General features: G+C 47.7%; 1 protein-coding gene across 1 annotated transcript in view; it reads right to left on the reverse strand.

The window, feature by feature from the left end:
• The window catches only part of Col4a1 (Collagen type IV alpha 1), a 70,555-nt gene that overhangs the window by 27,424 nt on the left and 20,741 nt on the right, over positions 1-22,390 (reverse strand). Inside the window, exons 3-21 of the mRNA XM_077678284.1 lie at positions 13,831-13,992; positions 13,104-13,238; positions 12,716-12,760; positions 12,527-12,589; positions 11,592-11,714; positions 11,307-11,342; positions 11,153-11,215; positions 10,003-10,080; positions 9,813-9,929; positions 8,820-8,873; positions 8,084-8,146; positions 7,957-8,001; positions 6,584-6,703; positions 6,025-6,115; positions 5,346-5,639; positions 3,878-4,000; positions 3,025-3,203; positions 2,538-2,628; positions 1,615-1,730 (exon numbers count right to left, since the gene is read on the reverse strand). Of these exons, the coding sequence (XP_077534410.1) occupies positions 1,615-1,730; positions 2,538-2,628; positions 3,025-3,203; positions 3,878-4,000; positions 5,346-5,639; positions 6,025-6,115; positions 6,584-6,703; positions 7,957-8,001; positions 8,084-8,146; positions 8,820-8,873; positions 9,813-9,929; positions 10,003-10,080; positions 11,153-11,215; positions 11,307-11,342; positions 11,592-11,714; positions 12,527-12,589; positions 12,716-12,760; positions 13,104-13,238; positions 13,831-13,992 (1,998 nt within the window). The remainder of the gene's footprint in view (positions 1-1,614; positions 1,731-2,537; positions 2,629-3,024; positions 3,204-3,877; positions 4,001-5,345; positions 5,640-6,024; positions 6,116-6,583; positions 6,704-7,956; positions 8,002-8,083; positions 8,147-8,819; positions 8,874-9,812; positions 9,930-10,002; positions 10,081-11,152; positions 11,216-11,306; positions 11,343-11,591; positions 11,715-12,526; positions 12,590-12,715; positions 12,761-13,103; positions 13,239-13,830; positions 13,993-22,390) is intronic.

A 22,390-nucleotide genomic window follows, 5' to 3' on the forward strand; every position in this document is an offset into this window, starting at 1 on the left:
AGGTCCCTGCGCATCTCCTCCGCCTCTCAACACGGTATCAAATGCTCTTTGGATGACAGCACTGGATCATACATCCATTGTTCTCCCATACCATGAAATATGCACCCGGATCATCATCAAGACAGAAGAACCACCAGAGCTTCTGCACTTCACCGGCAGCTGTGCGGGAACCCACATGTCCTGAGGTGGCGGAAGAAGCGGCTATTGCGCTCGCAATAGCTAGCACAGAAGCCAAAATTAGTGTGTCTGATTCCAAGACTGCAATAAGAAACTTCCTGGCGGGACGAATATCCCTGCCAGCGGCCAAAATTTTTTCGACGTTTATTGGCGACAGATGCAGGCATGTTCACCTTGTATGGACACCAGCGCACTCGTCCCTGCCGGGGAATGAACTTGCTCACGAAGCAGCCCGAGATTTCGGCAACTAGGCTGACCTCGACGGAGACATCGGGCCAACGTTCACGGGGAGCAGAGACAGGCTGGCCACGTACAGGGAGATTACGCACCACTACAGGTTGAGCCGCCTCAAGTACCCGGCACCACACTCTTCCCTCAACAGATGGCAGTCGGTTGCGTGGAGGCGAATACAGTCGAACACCTTCCCCAACCCCGTTCTCTACAACCGATATTACCCAGACACGTATTCCTACAGATGCAAGTGGTGTGCAGACAAAGCCACCCTACAACACATCATATGGGCATGCCCACAGAAACCTCGTTCACCTAATAGAGCATTAAACATCAGGACTCAAGAGCAATGGGAGGCCGCCTTGCTCAGCTCTCACCCCGACTTACAACAACTACTCGTCCAGCTGGCGGAAGATGCCGCTAGGGCCCACGGGCTCATGGCCGCCATCTAACGGGGAAGGCTAGGTGACTTCCTCCCTGTCACCCCCTTCCTTCTACCAGTTTGGGCTCAAATAAAGTTCCTTCTCTCTCTCTCTCCGCCACATAATTGGGGTGTACGACTTTAGCCCTGAGCACCCTCCTCTCTTTCCGTCAACTACCGAACAAGAGCAATGGGAGATGCTGCTGTCCAGCCTCTCTGCCTACCCAGCTTCAGCTGGTGGACAGAGTACAGGCGGCGCGGACTGAATATGGGCTACAGTGAAGAAGGAACCACTCCCCTGGGCCGCACTCAGGGCAATTCAGAAATATGAATAGAAGTATTTCCTCCTCTTCCTCCTCCTCCTCCCCCGTCTCTGCCACCGATATCGTCGCCTCCGCCCGTGACGGCAGAGACGGAGAAGTGAGATCACCTAACACCGGGTTTGAGCTTCCTTTAATTTTATATAAAAAAAAAGAGTTTCCACTCATCTGCTACACCCATACAACTCAACCAACCACCATTCATGATTCATGCATTACTTTAACCTTACCAAGAATATCTCTTTGAAGTAATAGAGGGTGTGATTAAGTGCATTTCACTTCTCTCTGGTTTCACTATTTGTAGAGCGACGTGAGTGAATTTAAGTGACGTCGAATGGGTAATAGTTGTGGGTGCCGTTTACAGCTTTGCTTTCCAACCACATTCACAGGGTGGATTGGCGCGAATTTTTTTCTTTAGGTGCTATCTCAAGAAATCTGCTGAAAGCTTGAATCTTGTGGGCGCACCTTCTCGCCCTTCAGTCCACGAAGTCCATCAAGTCCAGGTGGTCCTGGGGGTCCATCCCGTCCGTCGAAACCAGGTGGACCCGAAGGCCCGGATAAACCCTTGTCTCCTTTCTGTCCTGTTTTCCGAAAAGAATAAGGAGCGAGTCAAGAGTTAGTCTCGAACAACGCTGTCACCGTCAAAAGGGAACACAACTCAACGAAAAGGTTGCTCCATGTGAGGAACAAGGTATGCACAGACACCACTACAGACTAATGAACAGAAGTAGCGTTTTTCACACATTACGACTTCATTGACCCAAAGGCCGCGCAGATTTCAGGTACAGTCATGGACAAATGAAACGCCAACACAAAAATCACAAAAATATGAACACACAAATAGCACGTGCAAGCAAAATTGACACGTGGCCTAATTACAGTAACACAGTTGGGAAATGCGGTTTTATAATTATGCCAGTAGCGTCCGTTATTGTACCTCTACAAACAGTATTTTTCAATTTCGCGTGTTCTGCTTCATATCTTCGAGTTCGCATTTCGTTTTTCCATGACTGTACCTCTCCAGGAAGCCGATTTTGTAAAGTTGCAAAAAGCGCATAAGTTACGTCATGCAAAAAAGCTCTCTAACAACATCAAGACAAAGCATATCACCGCAAGACAAAGACAAAGCTTGCCACAGCTTGTTCCTCCAAAGTTCGAGTGCTGTACATTCGTCTTCACACGACTGCACTAAAATTGAACACAGACACGCAAACACTGCTTATGTTATTGTGTATACCAATACTTCAGTTTATAGGCTCCAATCCCTCATATATGCTTCGGCAGGGTTCAAAGAAACACCTTTGGAACTTTTAAAAAATCTGCCGTTTAATGCCTTCGTGCGAAAAGACAGGTGCGCGCGCCCAACACTGTTAGCAGCAAAAACCCACCGACGCCTGGCGGAATGATGCCCGTGTCGAAGATCGCCGGTTCACCCTTCTCTCCGCGCTCTCCGTCCCGCCCTGGCCTACCAGGGATGCCCTGGGGAGGGAAGTAAAAGAGGAGGTCAGGCTAGACCGCAACGAAAAGCCACACGCACACTCCAGCTTGCCACATTGTTCGCCGCTCCGAAGGGGTTACTGTTCCAAGTGAGCCCGCCTCCCTTCCTGTCGACGAGATCGCTGATGTTGTCTCCCGGAAAAACCTTTTATTATACCAGCCAGGCTACGTGGTGAAAATTGGGCACCACGGGAAACAGCGAAGTCTACTAGCTTACGATAATGGTGCCGCGTGCGGTTAAGGGCACAAGGATGCAACGTTCCTCCTCAAGTTTCGTGCTCCACAAGTGCGCCCTCAGGTATAGCAGCTGTGAGCTACATCGGCTTTTAAAGATCTTATGAAGCGGATATTCCGAAGCACACGAGTTTCGATAGATACCTCGGCTCCAGGAGGTCCGGGAGGTCCCGGTAGTCCGTCGTCTCCTCGTTCTCCGGGGCTGCCCGGGGCTCCTTCCATACCCCGCGCTCCGGCGAGACCTGGTGATCCATCTCGTCCGCGCTCACCCTTTTCGCCCTTGGAGCCGGGTATGCATGATAGACAGCTGCCACCTTTGTCGCCTGCACCGCCGCAATCACAACTCGTCTCAGCTTGTGAAAAGGCTCACCGCCATGCCAGTAGTATAGGTTGAAAAACAGACTTCTTGCCGGTACGTGCAAGGGTGCAGAACTTGCGGCATGCACGCCACGAATTATACCGGGTCGTTTTCCCTCACATATGGCAGTTGCTAACTTAATTCGTTGTCCGCTTTGGGCTATATCTGTGTCCCATGATATTCGCTTAAGCGATTTTTAAAACGAGTTACCACCACGGTGGCTGAGCTGCTAAGGAAGGCGTTGCCCTGCTACATACAAGTAAGCGGGTCAAATTCCAGGTCACGATGGCTGTTTTTAAGGCGAAAAGCAAAAACACTCGAGTGAGCAAGACTTTTGGTACCCCAGGTGGCTTTTCACTATGACCGCGGCCTTCCAAAATGACCACAACCCTGCGCGATACCCTCAAAGCCTACAGGTGATTTCTCAGAGGGTACACTAAACTTCTCGAGTTCTATTTTACATTTTAGACCACATCCAACGCCCAGACTTTCAATATTAGTTAAAATAGCAGCCTTTGCATAGAGAAACTGCGTCGCATGTGCATTAGGCGAGCTATGGGGCAGTGGACATTGATAAACGCGCAGGGCAAGTTCGCAGCATTGCTTTACTTTGGCTTCAGCGACGGCGAACCCGCCCACCTTTGGCGCCGGGAGTTCCAGGTGTGCCAGGTAAACCCGGGATGCCGTCGAAGCCCTTGTCACCCTTGGGGCCCATGGGGCCCGGCCGTCCGGGAATGCCAACCTGGGAGTCACCGGGAGCGCCTGAGGGCCGCAAGAAAACGTGCACAACGTATGTTATGTACAGTGCTCGCCAGGGGAGTATGCTCGCTGCACGAGATGGGTGCACGATTACACTCCTTGTACCACAGCCGTAAACGTCCACACGAAGTTAATTGAGGGGGAAACTGCCCATCCCCATCTCTCAAGGAAATAGCCTTGTTGGGCAACAGAAGGAACGCACATGAGGCCTCGTGTGCGTTTTTCTCGCCGCCCTTTGGCTTGGTGTTCTGCTTAGGAATGCCCTTCTCTTCTTTTTAGGGGTCTGGAATACAACGAATTTGGTGATTCTTGTAGTACCTGGAGTGGTATAAAATTTTGATTATGCACAGAAAATTGATTTTCATTTACCGACGTGGCCTTCAGCATGTTGCGGTGATGAAACTGCTCCAATAAACTTAGGTTGACTCAAAACTACAAGCGGCATATTTCGGTGCCTGCTACTTGGCTGTTCTATTGAAAAAAAAATTGCGTTTTAAATTGACGACGTACTCTTCAAGACACCTATGTGGGGGTGCATCGCTGAAATTTTTTCCAATTACCAACCAATGAGAACAATGAAGCCAACTGGGGGAATGCCAAGGTCAGGAACACCATTTTGCCGGAAGCCGAAAATTGGGATCGATACTGCAACGTGTAGCAGTGCCACATTTTTGAAAATTATGTGCCGTGCGATGTCATTCAGTGAATTTGCTCCCGTGGTCTCAAGGACTGGTTAATGTGGTGCATGACGGCAAAGGAGATCCATGGGAGAGTTTTACAAACTGAATTGTTCCTTTTTAAAAAGAACGCAACTTTTCAGCATGATCAAGGCACCCAAACTAGGGTGTAAGAAAAGAAAGTCTTTTTTTTTCTTCAGTAACCTTTTGCAAATTGCAAATACCCCCCCCCCCCCCCCCCCGCCCGCATATAACCTAAAGGGAACAAGCTTCTCATTAGTCAGTCAGTGCTCATTTTGGTCAAGTGCCGCCGAAACAGAGAAAATGCGATGGCATTCAGCAGTACCGTCATGACCGCATGCGTGATCTAGCAAGATAGAAAAGCGTTAATAAAAATATTAACGTTATCGCTGCCTATGCAACGAAATCTAATGTATTGTTTCTTGTGTTATATATCGCATCCACAAAAGACACGGGAAATGGTTTGGGTCCAAGCATTAAAATAATTCATTAGCTGTTGCTCCATGACAGCATGCTTTCAGTCTCCAGACCCCTCCATTGTTCCCTTGTGGTGTTTTTTTCTCCTTTGTAAATGAAACGTCACGCGAGTGCATGTCGATGTTTCGAAAGCGGAGGTGTCAAAGCGGCTGAAAGAGCTAGAAAAACCTCACCCCGCTCTCCCTTCGGCCCCTCGGCTCCCTTGCTTCCGGGGAAGCCGTCCAGTCCGTTGCTGCCGTCCATGCCCTTGATGCCAGGGTAAGAGATGCCGGGGACGCCCTTGGGTCCAGGTTCACCTTTGGGTCCAGGAGAACCTGGGAAGCCCGGACCACCTTCGAGACCCGGAAGGCCAGGCAGGCCGTCGTCACCCTTGTTGCCCTTGGGGCCCGGCGGACCCTCGCGTCCTGGGATGCCAGGCTGTCCGGGACCTCCGGCTACACCCGGAAGACCGCGGGGACCGAGTTCGCCTGCGAGGAAACCACCGCTGTCAGTCCCGGTGCCCACGCGACTGTGCTCTCTCCAGTTTTTTCGTACATCAGAGCGCTGGGATTAGATGCGCCAAAACTACGCCCTGGGGCTTAGATTACTGCCCTGCTTGTGAATTAAGGTTGGCTTTTACGCAGATCCACTTGCGCCAAAGCCTTAGTTGCGTGCTGAGCCAATTTTACGCTTTAATGATTGACACACGCATGGAGAGAACTACATGGGAGTAACTTGGAGTGGTAACACCGATGCTGAGGTGTTTTTTAATATTTTGCTTAGCGTGCATGTGGTTTCCCAAACTGCGCACGTGGAAGCATGCATACATTGCCAAAAAAAGGATGCCAGATGAAGAAATTTAGTGCTGCATACCGGGAAATCCGTCTTTTCCTGGTGCACCGGGGAGGCCTTGTTGACCTTTGGGACCTGGGGGTCCAGGCGGACCGGCTCTCCCTTGGGAACCCTGCGCCGAAAATTACTGATGACGGGGGAACTGCCGCTCTTAAAAGTTGTAAAATATTCCGTGCCCGGCATATTTTAACATGCGATATAAATAACTGCCCCCTATCAAAAATACTTTCACAGGAGCAACAATTAGGGCATAGCTCCCATATTTGTAAGTTCATCTAACTTTACCCTCTACAAGACTCACTACGTGGAAAGCTTTATCGTTTTTTAGCTTCACTGATGAGTTAGTTAGAAACGTAACGAACCAGAAGGATAAGATACGTTCATTCAATAATGTAAGTCGATAATTTTAGTGGCGCAGAGTTCTGCAAGTCTATTCAAGCGCGACTGTTCAACAAGCTCTGCAGTGCCTTACGCTGGGGCGCTGGCGCTGGTGATGTACGCACCTTGGGGGCCATTAGCGTAACAAGCGTGCGCGTGCCAGCGCGGGGACAAGAACTGCGCTCTCCAACGCGGTGCTTACCCCTGGTAGACCTGGTGGTCCAGGGAGACCTCGAGGGCCTGGGTCTCCGGGCTGGCCTGGATCTCCCCGCAGTCCGCTCACACCTTTCAGGCCAGCGAGGCCTTCGTCTCCTCTGTCGCCCTATGGAGGCCGGGTAGAAGGATCGAAGAAGGATGTGGCGCTTCCTTTAGCGCGTATGTGCGCGTGCGTGCATGTACTATTGCTGTTCTTGTTAGTGTTCCTTCCTTCGTTACATATTCTCAAGAGAGGGATTGTCAAGAAACCGGGTAGCGTTTAGGGCTGATGCGCCAACTTCATAACGTTATAAAAGGATTCAACAGAAATTCAACTGCATGCCTGCACGTGTCTATGTTGATGTTCGGATGCGTTTGGGCGCGTGAGTGAGCTAGCGACCACTTGAGTTTGGTTTCTTGTTAATTTTTCTTTTTTGAAAAATCCCGATTGTTCACAACGCAACACAAAAAGTACCTTCATGCGGTAGCAGAAGAATTTTCGCTAATTCTTGGAGCGTTCATTTGAAAACCTATTTATTCTGTAAGCGAAATTTTGATTTCCTTCGGTACAATTTGAGCGTTCGTTTTTTCCCCATGAACCCTGTAATGAAATTAGGTTTCTTTGGGACCACTGAATTGAAGTCCCCTAGTGACGCGTGTTAGGTATGTAAGAATAGGTCGCAGACCTTTTTCACGAGTAAAGAGAAGACACTTTTCAGAATCTGGGGACACAGTCACAAAGCACCTTATCCGCAAGACCGGTTCACTTTGCCTGCCATAAAGCGTGCCAGGGACTCTATAAAACGTGACGTCGACAAGGAACATGCCAATCATGAACTCTTCCTACGAGTGAAGAAGCTTGTGAATCTGAGGCCACATTCACAAACTGTCCGCACGGAAGAAAGGTTCTTGGTTGGCCAGTAGTTACTGGTTCAGCCTCACGTGCAGTGCATGTTGCGACGGGCTCGTTCGATGCCCGATGACGGTATGGTCACCAATTATCATACGGCTTTAATGCAGGATTCCTTGCAGATATGGCCCCACTGCTATGTGCTGTCCCACAACTACCATGCATTATTCCGCTTCTTCTAATGAAACTGCAAATTTATTATCCTCTACTGCCATCCTCTGCTCAGCTGAAGCACGAGTGCTTGCCCTGCCACTACATTGAAATAGTGAATGTCAGAACCACACCCGTTTAAATCGTGCTTGATGAGAGTGTATGCGACGAAATACCTCTCCTGAATTGGAGAAGCGGGGGTGAAACACATGGGGCAATGTTCTCTCAGCGTCGTTATGCTGCATGGCCAGCCACTTAACTGAGTACCACTTTTCTATAACTCACTGCTCGGTGTACAAATAGTGCGACATTGTGTTCACCTTGAAGCCTGGAGGTCCAACGGGGCCGGGGTAGCCGTCTTTGCCCTACACAAAAATATACTTGTCAGCGCCTTGCATATACGCAGCCAAGCGACTGAAAGGGAAGACGCAAGGGATAGACACTTACCCTCGGTCCCGGGTGTCCCGGAAGTCCCTTCTCTCCCTTCATGCCAATGTCACCGTGCTTTCCCTGTTTCAGGGAGAGGCGCGATGCTATTTCAGATGAGCAGCCAACGCGCCACAACTCACCAAAGCTTATTTAATGCTACTTCAGCACCGGGGATGAAAGAAACAACGGGGGGCGTGTACGGGTTCATAGGAGAAATGCAACGGTCGAGTACAAAAGAAATGAGGAAGCAATGAGGGCCGAGGGATAGACTTAGGGGTGAGCTGGATTTTTTTGAAAAAAAGAAGACCAAATCTCTGGCGCGTGTTACTAACATCCCTGGCCACTCATACTGCGGCGCAACCGCTTAGGCGGTTCCTTTTTGGCGAATCATCACTCAATCTCTATCTTTGCTGCTGCTTCGCATTTTAAGGAAGTGCAGATTTCAGGCTACTTAAAGCCTGAGTAGCAAGCGTTTATCGCTTCGTTGTGGGCTGTAACGCTGCACTATTATCACTTTGGGTTGAGAACTGCAGGTTGCAACGTTACGTTTCTACTTGCAGAGAAACGTGGACAAGTTCACAGGTAATAATAACGCTAAGCACAGTCATTGTTCCTAAAGCTTAGATTTTGTCTCGTTATAAAAACACTGTAAACCAAAAGGGCTCCAAAACGCAGAGTGCGTCTCGTGCATTTTCGCAGACTGGCAGCACATGGGTTACTTTTTCGTGATAAAAAATGATTGCGGGATACTTACGCTTGCTCCTGGGTATCCTGACTGTCCCGGATCTCCTTTCATTCCTGGTTCGCCCTAAATAGAAGAGTACAGATCGAGGTAAAATGATGAACTCGAGCATATGTTTGATACTGTACCTCGGCATCAAAACGACCCAGTAGGTAATTAGTTTCTAAGCAGTGCTTAATGACAGCGTTATGCAAACATAGTATGTGTCCCCAGGCCTTAAATCTCTGGTCAAGGAGATGGCTACAAAAAGATCTGCTGGTTTATTATCGTAGGACCGCGGCCGGTGAAAGGGGCCACGAAGACAAAACACGGGTTCGGTTCATTCAAAAGATTTCATTGACCCGATATTGTTATTGGCATCATTTGTGATGCCAATTTTAACGGCAACTTCCAACAACTAAGGTAGACATGAAGAAAAACCGATGAAGCAGTGGCGAATCACCAGTCGCTTTCTCGCCGGGTCTCCATGACGTCACAGGGACTTGTTTACATGATTGGCGGCTGCCGAGGGTAGCCACCGCCGAGTAACATGACTGTGCTACTGTAACGGTGGTGCCAGTTCCGTTTGATCGTACCAGTTGAGCGCTAGCACGCAGTTAACCGTGGAGTTTATATACACTAAACGCACAGATAACCCTTCTTATTATTTCTCCTACTGCGTAATTGCTTACGTCGCATAACTCGAAATTTGAAAGTACTGATTTTTCTTTTTGCGGAAAGAAACATCTTTTGCAGCTAAAGTAGAGTTGAGTGAATTACCAACAGCTAATTATTTCAAGTTAAACAAAGTTGTATTCTGTCTTCAGGTCCCCTTTAATAGTCGTCAGCCCGTGCAGCTTGATACGCGCTGCAGAAAAAAAGAGCTTGCCCTAAATTAGCGAAAGCAAGAAAGTAAACCAGCGGTGAGGCTACACGTGTTACAGGGCACACAAAAAAAGATGCGCTCATCGATTGCGCCAGCGGAAAAAAATGGTTACGTGCACGTGCATTGGGAAGCCCGCATACCTTGCTGCCTTTCGGACCCCTTTCGCCAGGCGGGCCAACGATGCTGTCGGGAACCTTGTGGCTCGGCTCACTGCAGTTGCCGGGTGGTCCTTGAGGTCCCTGGGTACCTTTCTCGCCCTTGGGGCCAAAAACGGATCAGCACACGCGGCTACACACAAGCGCAGTGGCCTATACATGAGAAAAGACTCACGGGTTCGCCCTTGCCCCCGAGGAAGCCGATGCCCATGCTTCCCTTGGGTCCAACCGGGCCGTCATTTCCGCGGAATCCCTGCGCAGTTAGAGAAGCGGGCAAGCAATAAACAAATACTGTAACTGCCAGAAAAATGTCACCTGAAAAATATCAACTGATTCGTATGCGCGGCACCTCGGAGCATTCAATATTTGGCTTCAAAGTCAGTCAGATGGCACTGATTTATATCCTGATATTTCGCTACAGCTGAACCAAGCCCCTGATAAAGTAAACAGAGTTCACGCATCCAATCAGGACCCAGTGGGCTCGTTAGAGATGTCGTAAATGTGTTTGCGGCATCTAACGTCAACTTACGTAAAGCGACACCAGCGCAAAGAAAGGGGGATGCAGAAAGAAGAGGCTGGGAGACCAACGTGTAGTGCCCGCCTCCCTTTTTGTCCTACCTCTTTCCGCTGCTTGGCTAGCTTAAAATGGATTAACTGGCCTGAATGCAAAATCTAATACCTCACGTTACTTTTTAGCATTTGAGTTTTTTAAAAAGATTTCACTAGCCATTTGAAAGCGCGATGAACACATGACGCTTTCGCCCCTTGACTGTGCAGTAGCAGAAAGAATCTTCGAATATCATTAAAATACCCCGGCTGGTCAGAACGCAAGCAGTATAAATAGTAAGCACTATCGGGGCTCCATGCCCCCCGGTTGCGGTTTTTCACGTGAGCAGTATGTGATTCCTGCTGAGTATTCCACTCATATAAGATGTAGTGTGGTGATTTATAATCAGCAACGAGACGCATTATTTACTTGTAAAAAATCACGCAGCTAGCTCCTATGAAGAAAAAAGAGAAAAATCACGAAAATTATTCTAAAAAGTGGCGTAGTTATGCATCCTCCTCATTACAATGCAAATTTCGCAGTGCTTTTCGACTGTACTAATTTCTGCGTGGAATGGAGGTTAGCTTTTCTCAAGAAGCGGTGGCAGTTTCAGCATATAAGCCTTCCGATTGGAAACGAGTGAAAACAGGTGGTCCTCAGGTACAAAGTCAGGCCATTACAACCCTCAATCTGAGGCCATAGTTTTGCAAGAGGCGGCGGCGGATAGTACATAGAAAAATTGCAGAGCGCTAGCTCGTGGCAAGAAGCCACAACTTACCGGTGGCCCTTCGGGTCCAATGTCTCCCTTTTGTCCAGGAGCCCCATCCGCTCCAGGCATTCCCTGCGACAGAGAAGTGGCGATTCGTCATTCACTTGGCATGTCCCCTTAGCAACCAGGGTAGATGATGGGCAGCAATTCGTGTTCCACTCACGGGAGGTCCGACTTGGCCATTGCGCCCCGGGTCTCCCTGTTGGAATGGAAGCGGTAAAGCGCTATTAGTGCCCAGCAGAAGTCAATCGAATAAAGGTGGACTCTCTTACCCCTCATATTAAGTCCGTATGAAGCGATAAGAAGAAAAGAGACGGCACAAGCGACACAATATCATTTGGCGTAGATAACAAATAAGTCCTAATGATCACAGCAGAAAGCCGCACGTTCCTAAAAGGAGGAGCAAAATGGGCGCAAAACTGTGCAGGCTGCGGATAATTTGGTTTACCTTCTCTCCCTTGGTTCCTGGTGGCCCGTAGGCAGGCTCTCCTCTGGGTCCCGGGGGTCCCGGTGGACCGGGGTCGCCAGGCGGACCGTAAGGACCTAGCGGACCGACCGGACCGGGGTCTCCCTGCGGCCGAAACAATGGCGTCACAACGGAGCAAAAAGCGATCGAGGCGGGCCCTTGAGCCATAGCTAGGCATCAGGAACAAAGAACTTGTCGCGCCCCCTCCATCTCCCTTTGTCCTCGTCCATCCGCCGTTCCGTACGAACAAGCCAAAACTGGCACCCGTAAATTATAACCGTCATATATAGCCATCCTCATTCACACGTACTGTGCAACGTAAGAAAAGAAGGACCCCAATCTGGCTATTTCAGTAGGGCGTCACAAAGTGGCTAAGGCGATCCAATGCTTTGTTCATGTGCTTACAATTAGCGATTTCATTAATAATTATGCCATGGAAATGGCACAGCTCAATGAAAAGTTGCTACAAAGGCCAGGCCCTCAAGCATTAGTCTCTTTACTAAAATGTGACGGTATACAGGGCATCGGCCAACCACAAACTCTTCTCGTGAATCACGAGCGAACATGATATTTGATCTAACCCTTGGGTTATCATCTCCGAGAAGCCGCTCCGGCAAGACCCCGGAGGCCAAGTAATGTCCGGCGCTCACCGGCTTACAAGCAAATAGCAGTATGCGCCAGCCACGGCAGTTGCATTCCCAGAAATTGTTTAAAAATCTGGTGAATACACTGTGCGAACGCAGAAAGTAGATACGTCGATTCACGTTCACTGCAGTGCATGCATGATTAAATTGATTCACTCTGGAGTGAAACCTGGAACGCGCAACTCAAGGCTTGGACTTGCATTGCATCTGAGCCCTATAGTTGTGGCCCAAAGTCCTGCCCCGTGTGCCGGAAAGCGCCGCAGAGGTTCTTACCTTCGTTCCGTTGCAGCCGTCAAGGCCAGGGGTTCCCCTTGAGCCTGGATTTCCCGGTATGCCCTACATTGGTGAATGACGCGAAACAGGACAAAGTTAGGCCTCAGTGGGGCTTTGAAAAGTTCAAAGAACGCCGAGGCCTTTTACAGTGGGCCGTTTAAGTGACACGTGTCAGCAGAGTACTCTTACCGGTATTCCGTTTATTCCGGGGAAGCCAGGCATGCCCATTTTCCCCTGCGAATTAGAAAGCATTGAAGCCCGTCAGGTGAGCAACCGCACTCATGATTGACTGAAAGAGGTAGAGAGAAGAAATTGAAAACTGAATGATTGATTGAAAGAGGGAGAGAAAAAAATAAGATGCCATCTGCGGCGATGGCGCCTCAATGGCTGCCAGTGTACCTGTTTCCAAGACGTAGATTAATTAACAGGGCACACAAGGTGCTTTTTTTTTTTGTTCCGGGACGGCAGTCGTTATTGTTGTCGACTCGGTAGGAAAGAATGCGGTGATGCGGGGAGTTTGATCCCGCTTTGGTGAACCATGTTCCACTGTTTCAAAGAGCGCAGGGAAGACACTTGCCCGTTCTCCCTTGGGGCCCCGGGGTCCGTCGCGACCGGCCTCTCCCTTTTCTCCCTTGTCCCCAGGAAGGCCCTCCGGTCCTCCGTGACCCTGGATGCCGGGGGGACCCGGCGGGCCTGGCACACCCGGAGTTCCCTGCATCGTTCCACGAGCGTGCACGACACGATCCGTGAAAAGGGAGCAGCGAAGCCATTCACGATGCAGCAGCACAGTTGCGTTATCATTTCGGCGGGTCTTGTGAACCGCAATATGTAGACACACTACTGCATGCAGTCGACCACGAGCTCCAGACTCCGTTGCACTTGTCAGCCGTGCCGTGCGGCAGCAGTTAAGAGAAAAGCCTGTTAAGTTGCCACGTAAAACAACCATAATTCACGAGAAGAATGCATTAATCTGGTACTGTCTTTCATTATCCAAGAAAACAGTATGAAAAGACGAGGGACTACGGTAAAAAAGACAGACAGGGAGGGCGTTGTCGTCCTGCGCCTTTTCGCAATGTTTTCTTCAATCATAAACCTCAACCAAGTCGCCTCCTGTTTTCAGTTTCAGCTTTCAGTTTTTTTTTCAGGCTTTGTCTAGGATCTGTAAGCGAAAACAATCACATCTTATTTGTTACTTTCGTTTTAATTGGGGGTACTTTTTTCGTTTAAAGTGGCATCTCACGTCGACTTATACGTCTCATCCGAAGTTAGCCTAGAGAGGGTGCGGCGACCCGCCAGGCACTGACCCGAGATCCTTTCTCTCCTATGCACCTGCAGCCCGAGCAAGCGCTGCAGTTCCTCTGTTCCGCGTAGTTGTAGCCTGGTCGGCGGCCGCCAGTCCCGTCGTAGCCATTGTTGTATCCGGACCGATTATACCGAGGGTCGCGGTAGAATTCGCGGTATTCCGCCTGCGAAAGAAAAGAGAGAGAAAAAACATGTATGGGAGCTTTATTTCGGCTGCGGTGCAAGGTATCAGTGGTTGTGACTCAGATGTATGCATTATCTACATCTCTAATCAAGAAACTTGATTCGGCGGCCCAAGTCACCAGGGGGCAGAAAGGGGTGCACAGCGAAAATTAATAGTAAAGTCAGGTGTCTTAACCCCGGGCATCAGAGCAGGAGCATGTCAACACCTTTCCAGCTTTGAATGCCCGATGGCTAGAGCTGATTGGACCGCGATTCCCCAAAATGCTTCAACAAACATCGTTTCCTTTGGACTCGGTGGAAAACCTTTTCTGGTCCAATGCACATGACAAACGTTTTCGGGACATCGTCTAGCATCGCTATGTGATGACGCGGTGGCGAGTGCGACCATAGGCCTGCATCAGTGGTTGTCAACCACGAGTGCGCCGAAGATCCCTTTGGGGCTTGCGAAAGTGATGGGGACCCTACAGTCAAATATGCTGATCGGTGTCATAATATCAAACAAATTCGACTTTCAGCTTTAGTCGCCCATACACCCGTCTTTTTGTCTGCCTCTTATGCTTATCCGTGTCATAATGTTAAAAAAAAAAAAAAAAAACTTGCTCTTGCAACCAAACGCTCCAAAACACCTATTGTGTATATGCCTGCGTTTTCTGTGTCTGGTTTTCTCGCACAACTGGCGTGTTACACAAAAAAGCCGACTTTAAAATACGCCTGCACGTTTTAAAGTCATGCTGCGAGGCCGGTTTTTTTTTTTTTTTTTTTTTGTGTATGTGTTGCCGGGGAGCACCATATGGCAAAGAGGATAGAAGAATGCAGAAGGGGCACAGTCTCGGGAAGGGCGTCGGGGACACCCTGAAATGGCATTGCGGACCCCCATTTTGAGAACCACAGCTCTGCGGAAGAAAGGTTATTGACGCTTAATAAACACCCAAAAAACTTAGAGCGGCGCAGTGTGGTGGCATCGCACTTTCTTGAACTCGCCAGTGTGCCATGACCGAAACATGGTATTTCTTTAGTGGTTCCACGAGTTCCCTGGACACCATGCTTTTAACATGTGTTTTCAATGTGAAAGCATGTACTATTTTTCAACTGCGCCTTCATAATTGCAACTTGGTGAGTCCAACTCTTTATTATATACTTGAACTGTCTTCCTTCGCAAAGGAACGAGTTTGTTTACTGGCTGAGTAGAGAGAAAATAAGCTTGCGTAAAAAGAAAGACAAAGCTCTCTCTCTATAGCTTCGGGCGTTGTTTTGAGCGCGCAGATCTTCTATGCAGACCGCTTGTGTCGACCACTTATGGTACATCAGAACGCTTAGCATTTCGACGTGAAATTGATGGCCAATAACTCTTGCAAAGCTCGTAAGAGTGAGAACACCAGAACGTTTCACAGCACGTGTTACACGAACTTATTGTAGTGCGCTGTATGTAGACATCGCACGCTGAACCTATATCACAAAAACAAATGCGCACACCATTAATTAGAAAAATAGAGAGAGTACGGACATCTCTAGTCCCCCCACGGCAGAAGTTACTATTTGTTTCATGTTCAAATGTCATCTGCCAGACCATTGTCATTCAAGTTACTACCCCCCCCCCCCAAAAAAAAAAGCACTCCAAAACCCTTTTGAAAATTTATTGTCTAGGGGCTTTTAAAGCAGCCAGACTGCGTAAGGTAGTCGAGGGGCTTAACATTGAACTTCAAGAAACCCAGCGTTGAAACGAGGGAGAGAGCGACGGAGAGGGAAAAGGCAGGTTGCCGGTGGCAATAAAGAATTCGCTATGTATGTCTCGAGGCCGAATAGTGCCGCCAAAAGAATACGTAGGCCGCGAATTTACGATGGGGGCGGCTCTTGGGAAGCTTGCTCCTGGTAATAGTATGCGGCGCTTCCAAGAGGAACCGCAGCATCCCCTATTATCAGCGCGACAGCCGTAAAAAATTCCCATCCGCCAAGCGCTGGGAAGGGGAGAGAGGGGGGAGAGAGGAAAGCGGCGCGAAGGGGGAAGGCCCCGTTCTGCAGTTAACTTCCATTCGAACCGCTTCGCACGCTCATCCTCACAGGTGATGTTTCGCAACGATCGAGCTAGCAAGCGAGAGAGAGAAGGCTAAGGAAAGGTCCGTAGCTGCGGAAAGGTTGAGAACATCCCGCAGGGGTCTCGGCAGCTCAGAGCACTTCTTCACGCCTTTTTTTTTCTTACCGCCTCGCTGGTCACTCTAGATTGTGGAATGTTTGTTTGCCCTTTAAGAAAAAGGTCTCAAGAAAACAATTTTACTGCTCCGGTCACAGAAACCGATGGAGAGAGTGCGAGGGGAAAGAAAATGGGGTAGGTTCGACACCATGTCAAAGCAAGCAGTATTTCGGTAGTACAGCAGCCACCATACAGCGCCAAGAACACGTCCAAGCTTCTCGCGTTTTGACAATATGTGACAGCAAGGAACCCTGTGACCGTGTTCCCGCCCTCCAGTTTCGTTCTAATTTAAGTTGTTTATCAATAAAAACCAACCCCACTCTGTGAGTTCAAACTTCATCCCCTCTTCTCGTCCTGCTGGTTATTAATATTCGAATACTAAGCACAACATCTCGGAAATCTAGTCGCAGAAAAAGAAAGTGCAGCAACAATATAGCATAAAACCTAATAGGTTTACTTATTATATTTGTAGAACATCAGCCTAGGATAATTCCATTTGGAAGAAACAAAATACTTAGCTCGTACCTTGTTCGATCGGTTTCTAATTCTCCGGGAATTTACATCCTTAAATAAAGCGCTTTCATTTTTTTCTTTCGGCACGTACCTGTACTTTCGGCAGCTCGATTGGTCGGGGCTTTTGTGTATATCGCCCTCAGCATAGATGGCTTCTTCCCTTCAGTTACTCGTAAAAAGGAAGGTTGCGTATACACGCGCAGGATATTTGCGCGATCAAAGCGGCGGTCGCGGAGCTCAAAAGGGTGGCATTTGCACGAATACCTCGCGCCAACGGGTCCCCTTTTCTGCGAAGCGAAGACTAAATAAACAGCAGGAAACAGCGATCCCCATTCGGCGGCGGTGAGGGGAGAGCGGCGGGGAATTTCGTAAACACGCGGCCGATGGAAGCCAGTCGCGGCGTGTCGTCATGAGCGAGCCGCAGTCAGGCCGGCCGCGAGAGAATGAGCAGGGCACCCCTTTATGGGCCAGCTTCCGTCTGCGCGGCACATGTTTGAAACAATGCCCGCCTGCACATCCCGCGCCCGTCGCTGTCGGTCGGGAGCGCGCTTGTCGCCGTCTTGGGGCACCGACCTATAAAGAGCGAAGCTGAAGGCCTGTACGACCCCCGTTTCCCCGCGGACGGTGCTATACGCCGTGAAGCCGGTACAGTTCACCTTTGCCCGGACAGCGGTGACATTGCGAGAACGCCCTCGGACGTGTGCCGTTACGCTGTGGCGGGGGGGATAACTTGCCAGAAAGTTTTATAGCTGAGCTAGCTATTCCAATGAAGGCACAAAACAAAGCAGCTTCATTGCTTCGCGGCGCATAGGCATTCCGTAATATATATATATATATATATATATATATATATATATATATATATATATATATATATATATATATATATATATATATATATATATATATATATATATATCAGGGTGTCGAACCAGAACCGAACCGAACCGAACCGAAAACCGTAAATGAACAGGTATTTTTGCCGGAACTGAACCCGAATCCGAACAGTTATTTTTTGAGCACGCTGAACCCGAACCGGAACTGAACCGAAAAAAGAAATAACGGTTACCGGTTCATGCCGAAACGGTTCGACCCTCTGTTGTTGATATTGCACAGTCAATGCAATTCAGGCCTTTTTTTCTTTCACGTACCATCAACTTCGTACCCGCTCGCGCACTTTCCCCTCCAGACAACTGAACACCATCATGCTCTATGTAACAACAGGGGAAATGAATGAGCACCAATGTAGCAATGGTCTGTTGCTGCTGGAAGCGCGAGCGTAGTGCAAGCTGACCAGACGAAATGACATTCTCGGCAGCTTGCAGGGGATATAAAACGACTTTGCCCTTCCCTAGCTGCGTCTTTATTGGAGCAATCAGGCTGCAGGAGCGCTCCACTGCGCAACAGCGCAAGCCCACACCCTATGTGTGCAAACTTTTCGCATTTCGTAATTTGTTTAAAAGGTCCGACACCTGCAAATGGTAATACTTGACAAGTGTGACCGCAAGAGCTGCTCAGTGGCTAAGCCATTTGCTGCTGACCACAAGTGGACACGATCTCCCTTCCCCACGACCATTTTTCTGAAGTAGATGGGACCATATTCGTGATTACACACAGGAAGAAATACTTGGGAACAAATTAACCCAATCCTGTTTAGACCATATCAGCTCAAGATTATTTAAACGTGAGTCTTTGGTCTCAGTCATAAAGGAAAAAGTTGCCGATCATTACTTTGTCGGTTTATTAGTTTCCAAAGAAAGTCGGTCTTCAGATGAAGGTACACACGTGGCAAGACTACTCCTTAACAGGTGAACAGGAACAGTTGCTGCAAGTATGGAAGTGTAAATAAAGGGGCTGGGTGGAAGTTATACTTTTGTAAGGGCTGTGGAAACATAATAAATTGGTTTTTTCTTTATTTATAAAAATGCGATTTTGACTTAACCAATCCAGTAAAGATCATTCTGCAGATGAATCGCAGCTTGATTATAAGTTGCACAAGGGAGAGCTAGGGCGGTGTCATGCGCGTATAAGTAAATCTGGGAACGGAGAGGCATATTAGCTAGATCATTTATGTAGATATTAAATAAAAGTGGTGGTCCCAAGACAGAACCCTGGGGTACTCCCGAGTTAGTATATAACACTTCGCTTAAATAATCCTCAACCCGTACGCACTGTGCCCGACTAATAAAATAATTCTGGAAAAATAATTCATACGGACCCCTAAAACCAAATTTATAAAGTTTATATAGTAACACTTGATGATCAATTGTATCAAAAGCCTTTTGTAAATCGATGAAGAAGGTAAGTTCTATATTCTTTTGGTCAATCTGTTTACAAATCAAATCATTAAAATGTTCGAGCAAACTGCTAGTACTTAGACCAGTGCGGAAACTGAACTGGGCTCTGTTTAACAAGTCATATTTTTCACAAAAGGAGGTCATACTTTTATGAATATTTTTTTCTATAATGCAAGCTATAGACGAAAGGAATTGCGATTGGCCTATAATTATTGTAGTCTTTTTTAGACTTTTGTTTGTGGAGTGGTCTCACAATACTAATCTTCATGGGGTTATGAATTAGGCCAGTCTGGAGCGTTTGATTTATGATGTGGAGAAGGACTGCTTTTAGTTTATTGAAGTTATGTATAAGGTCTCTCATCCTAACGCCCTCATAACCAGTCGATTTGGTTATCGAAAACGTCCTCATTATTTGCCATAACTCCTCCTTTGTGACTCTCGGCATGCAAGCAGAGTGATCGTTATACGTGTAACACTGGAGTATAGGTGGTTTACTTTGGTTGTGTAAGTTGGAGATTGAGTTTATAAAATGCTCATTAAACCCGTTCGCTGTTACCGTCGGAGACACATCGGGGAATGCCATTTTTCACGATTTTGTCGACGTTCGATTTGACTGGCCTGCCTGTAACTGCATTAACAAGGTTCCGTGTTTTCCGTACGTTACGGTGTAGCGATTCTTAGCTAACCTTATTTTTGCTGTTATTTTATTTCGTAGTTTCCTAAACTCCTCTTTCATCAGGATGTCACTCGGATTATCCCGACATTTTTAAAAAGCTTAGTTTTTACGTAACCAAGCTCCATGATTTCATTGTCAATCCATGGACTATTAACATTTCTACGTTTAATAATTACTTTCTTTTTTGACTTGCTGTATATATCCTTAAACTTCTGTACAACTAGTTGGTAGGTTTTGAGGTGGTCAACATGACTTAAAGAATCCCACTGAAAACTCCATATTTGCTTATCTAATTCATTGTTATTAAGCTACAGAGCAATGTTGAATACCTAGGATTTAGACGACACTTTATCCTACAGCGTACACATAGAGCACGTAGCTAAACGTTTAAGACTTGTGTGTGCTTATATGTACAACTTGAGATCTGTCTGTGACTTCCGAGTGACAAAAATGGTCTTTCAGAGCCTCGGTGAATCAATTTTAAGGTATGGGCTTACAATTTACGGCCTTGCCTCGCCTTACAAACTTAACGTCTTAAATAGCATATTAAAAAGGATTGCCCAGATAATAATTTATGGCACTTATTTTCATGGCGAAGACCCCTCGGTCAGCATGGACTTGGTAGATATGCTACCAGTGCAAAAGCAGTTCATTTTTGACATTCTCCGCAATAATTACTTCTCCTCTGAATTCAAACCTATCAACAAAAAACCGCGGCCTCTCCGTTCCATAGAAAAATTTATTGTGCCGAGGGCGGACACAAATTACGGCAAAAAGGCAAGAAATTTTTGTCCCATTTTATTTTAATTAGCTTCCGCTCAATCCCTCTATCACGTCCTACAAACAGGCTTCAGAATTTATTCGGTCATGGGTAAAAAATGTACATTAAGAAATTATGCGCCATTCTCTGTACATCGCTTTATGCCATTTTAATTTTGTTGAATATGTGCTTCACGTGTGACATTGATGTCTTGATGGTCGTATTACTACTAACAACGAAGAGCCATACATTATGTCAATTTTGTTACAATTTGTATTTGCCAGGAAATTATCGCTGTTCTGTGATCAGATTTTAGGGGCGAAGCTCCTTAAGGCGTGGGTCTGTCCATCCTCGACGTATGTATGTAGCCACCTCTAGTTTAGTTCTTGGATTGTTTACTAGATGGCGTGGCTACCTCTAGTTTAGTTCTTGGATTGTTTACTAGATGGCGGGGAGCGTTGTAATAAAATCCGTTCGCTGTTGGCGCGCGCTCGGAGTCGCCCGATGGATAAGGCTGCAGATGTGCGAGCCCGCGAGGCAGAAGCGCTCCGTGAAGCTGCGCGACGCCGCCGCCAAGATCCTGCCGTACGAGAGCGGGAGGCCGAAGCGTGTCGTCTGGCTGCGCGACGACGCCGCCAAGATCCCAGCGTTCGAGAACGAGAGGCCCAAGCGTCACGGCAACGGCGCGAGGACCCTGCCGTACGCGAAGCGGCACGGCTGCGGCGCGAAGAGGATCTCCAAAACGTCAGAGAACGGGAAGCGGCGAGAAAGCGCGCGTATCGGCAGGCAGACCCCGATGCAGTGAGAGCTCGTGAGGCGTCTGCAAAACGCATCAGGCGAGCTCAGCCCCAAGGTGCCGACGCGCGGTTTAAGCGAGACTTTCTAGACGTTACGTTCGGACACAGATGTAGTGGGCGAACTTTCACTGAAGAGTCACGGTTTTACCGATGATTTCCCCTCAGGAGCTTCGCCCACTCATCATCATTCACCCCGTGGATATGCTGTGAATTTTTTTTTCTTTATTATTTTCTAGTGTGTACGTGATGCTATCTGTGGAGAAGATTCAATTGACCCTGTTTCTGCTAACCTTGTATTTCCGCAAATTGTTATTTTCAATGTACAATTCGATGCTTTGCCTGTTCAATTGACCCTGTTTCTGTTAACCTTGTATTTCCGCAAATTGTTATTTTCAATGCACAATTCGATGCTTTGCCTGTTCAATTGACCCTGTTTCTGTTAACCTTGTATTTCCGCAAATTGTTATTTTCAATGTACAATTCGATGCTTTGCCTGTTCAATTGACCCTGTTTCTGTTAACCTTGTATTTCCGCAAATTGTTATTTTCAATGTACAATTCGATGCTTTGCCTGTTCAATTGACCCTGTTTCTGTTAACCTTGTATTTCCGCAAATTGTTATTTTAAATGTACAATTCGATGCTTTGCCTGTTTGCTTGATTTCGTTTTTTTTTTTAACGGTGCTAGGGCATCTGTTTTGCCTGTGTCCAGTGCTGAGGCTGCCCAGCTACGCACACAAGCCTGCGGGCTTATGCGAGCTGGATATTTTGCTGTATTTGTACCTAGACAATAAAACACTATATATGTATATATATATATATATATATATATATATATATATATATATATATATATATATATATATATGTATGTAGCGAATCAGAATAGGAAATGAGGGGCTCGTTGAATTAAGATAGAAATAAGGATTGGGAGTCAAGAAAACCTCGGAAAGCAAAGGGGAGAGTTTGTTAGGTTATAGAAACAGTTGAAGAATTTTTTTGAGACAGAAAGAAAGTGGTGAAAACATGCCCGCCGGGTGGGATCCGAACCCAGAGTGGCGCTGGCTACCAGCCCCAAGTGCAGGAAACAAAAAATACCTTAACATAAATACCCGAGAAAGTGGTGGGGAAACAGCCCCGCCGGTAGCGT

Source organism: Haemaphysalis longicornis, unplaced genomic scaffold (assembly GCF_048455015.1).
Source record: "Haemaphysalis longicornis isolate Haplotype H1 unplaced genomic scaffold, Haemaphysalis longicornis Haplotype H1 scaffold_1, whole genome shotgun sequence".
In the NCBI taxonomy this organism is placed as follows: Eukaryota; Metazoa; Arthropoda; class Arachnida; order Ixodida; family Ixodidae; genus Haemaphysalis; species Haemaphysalis longicornis.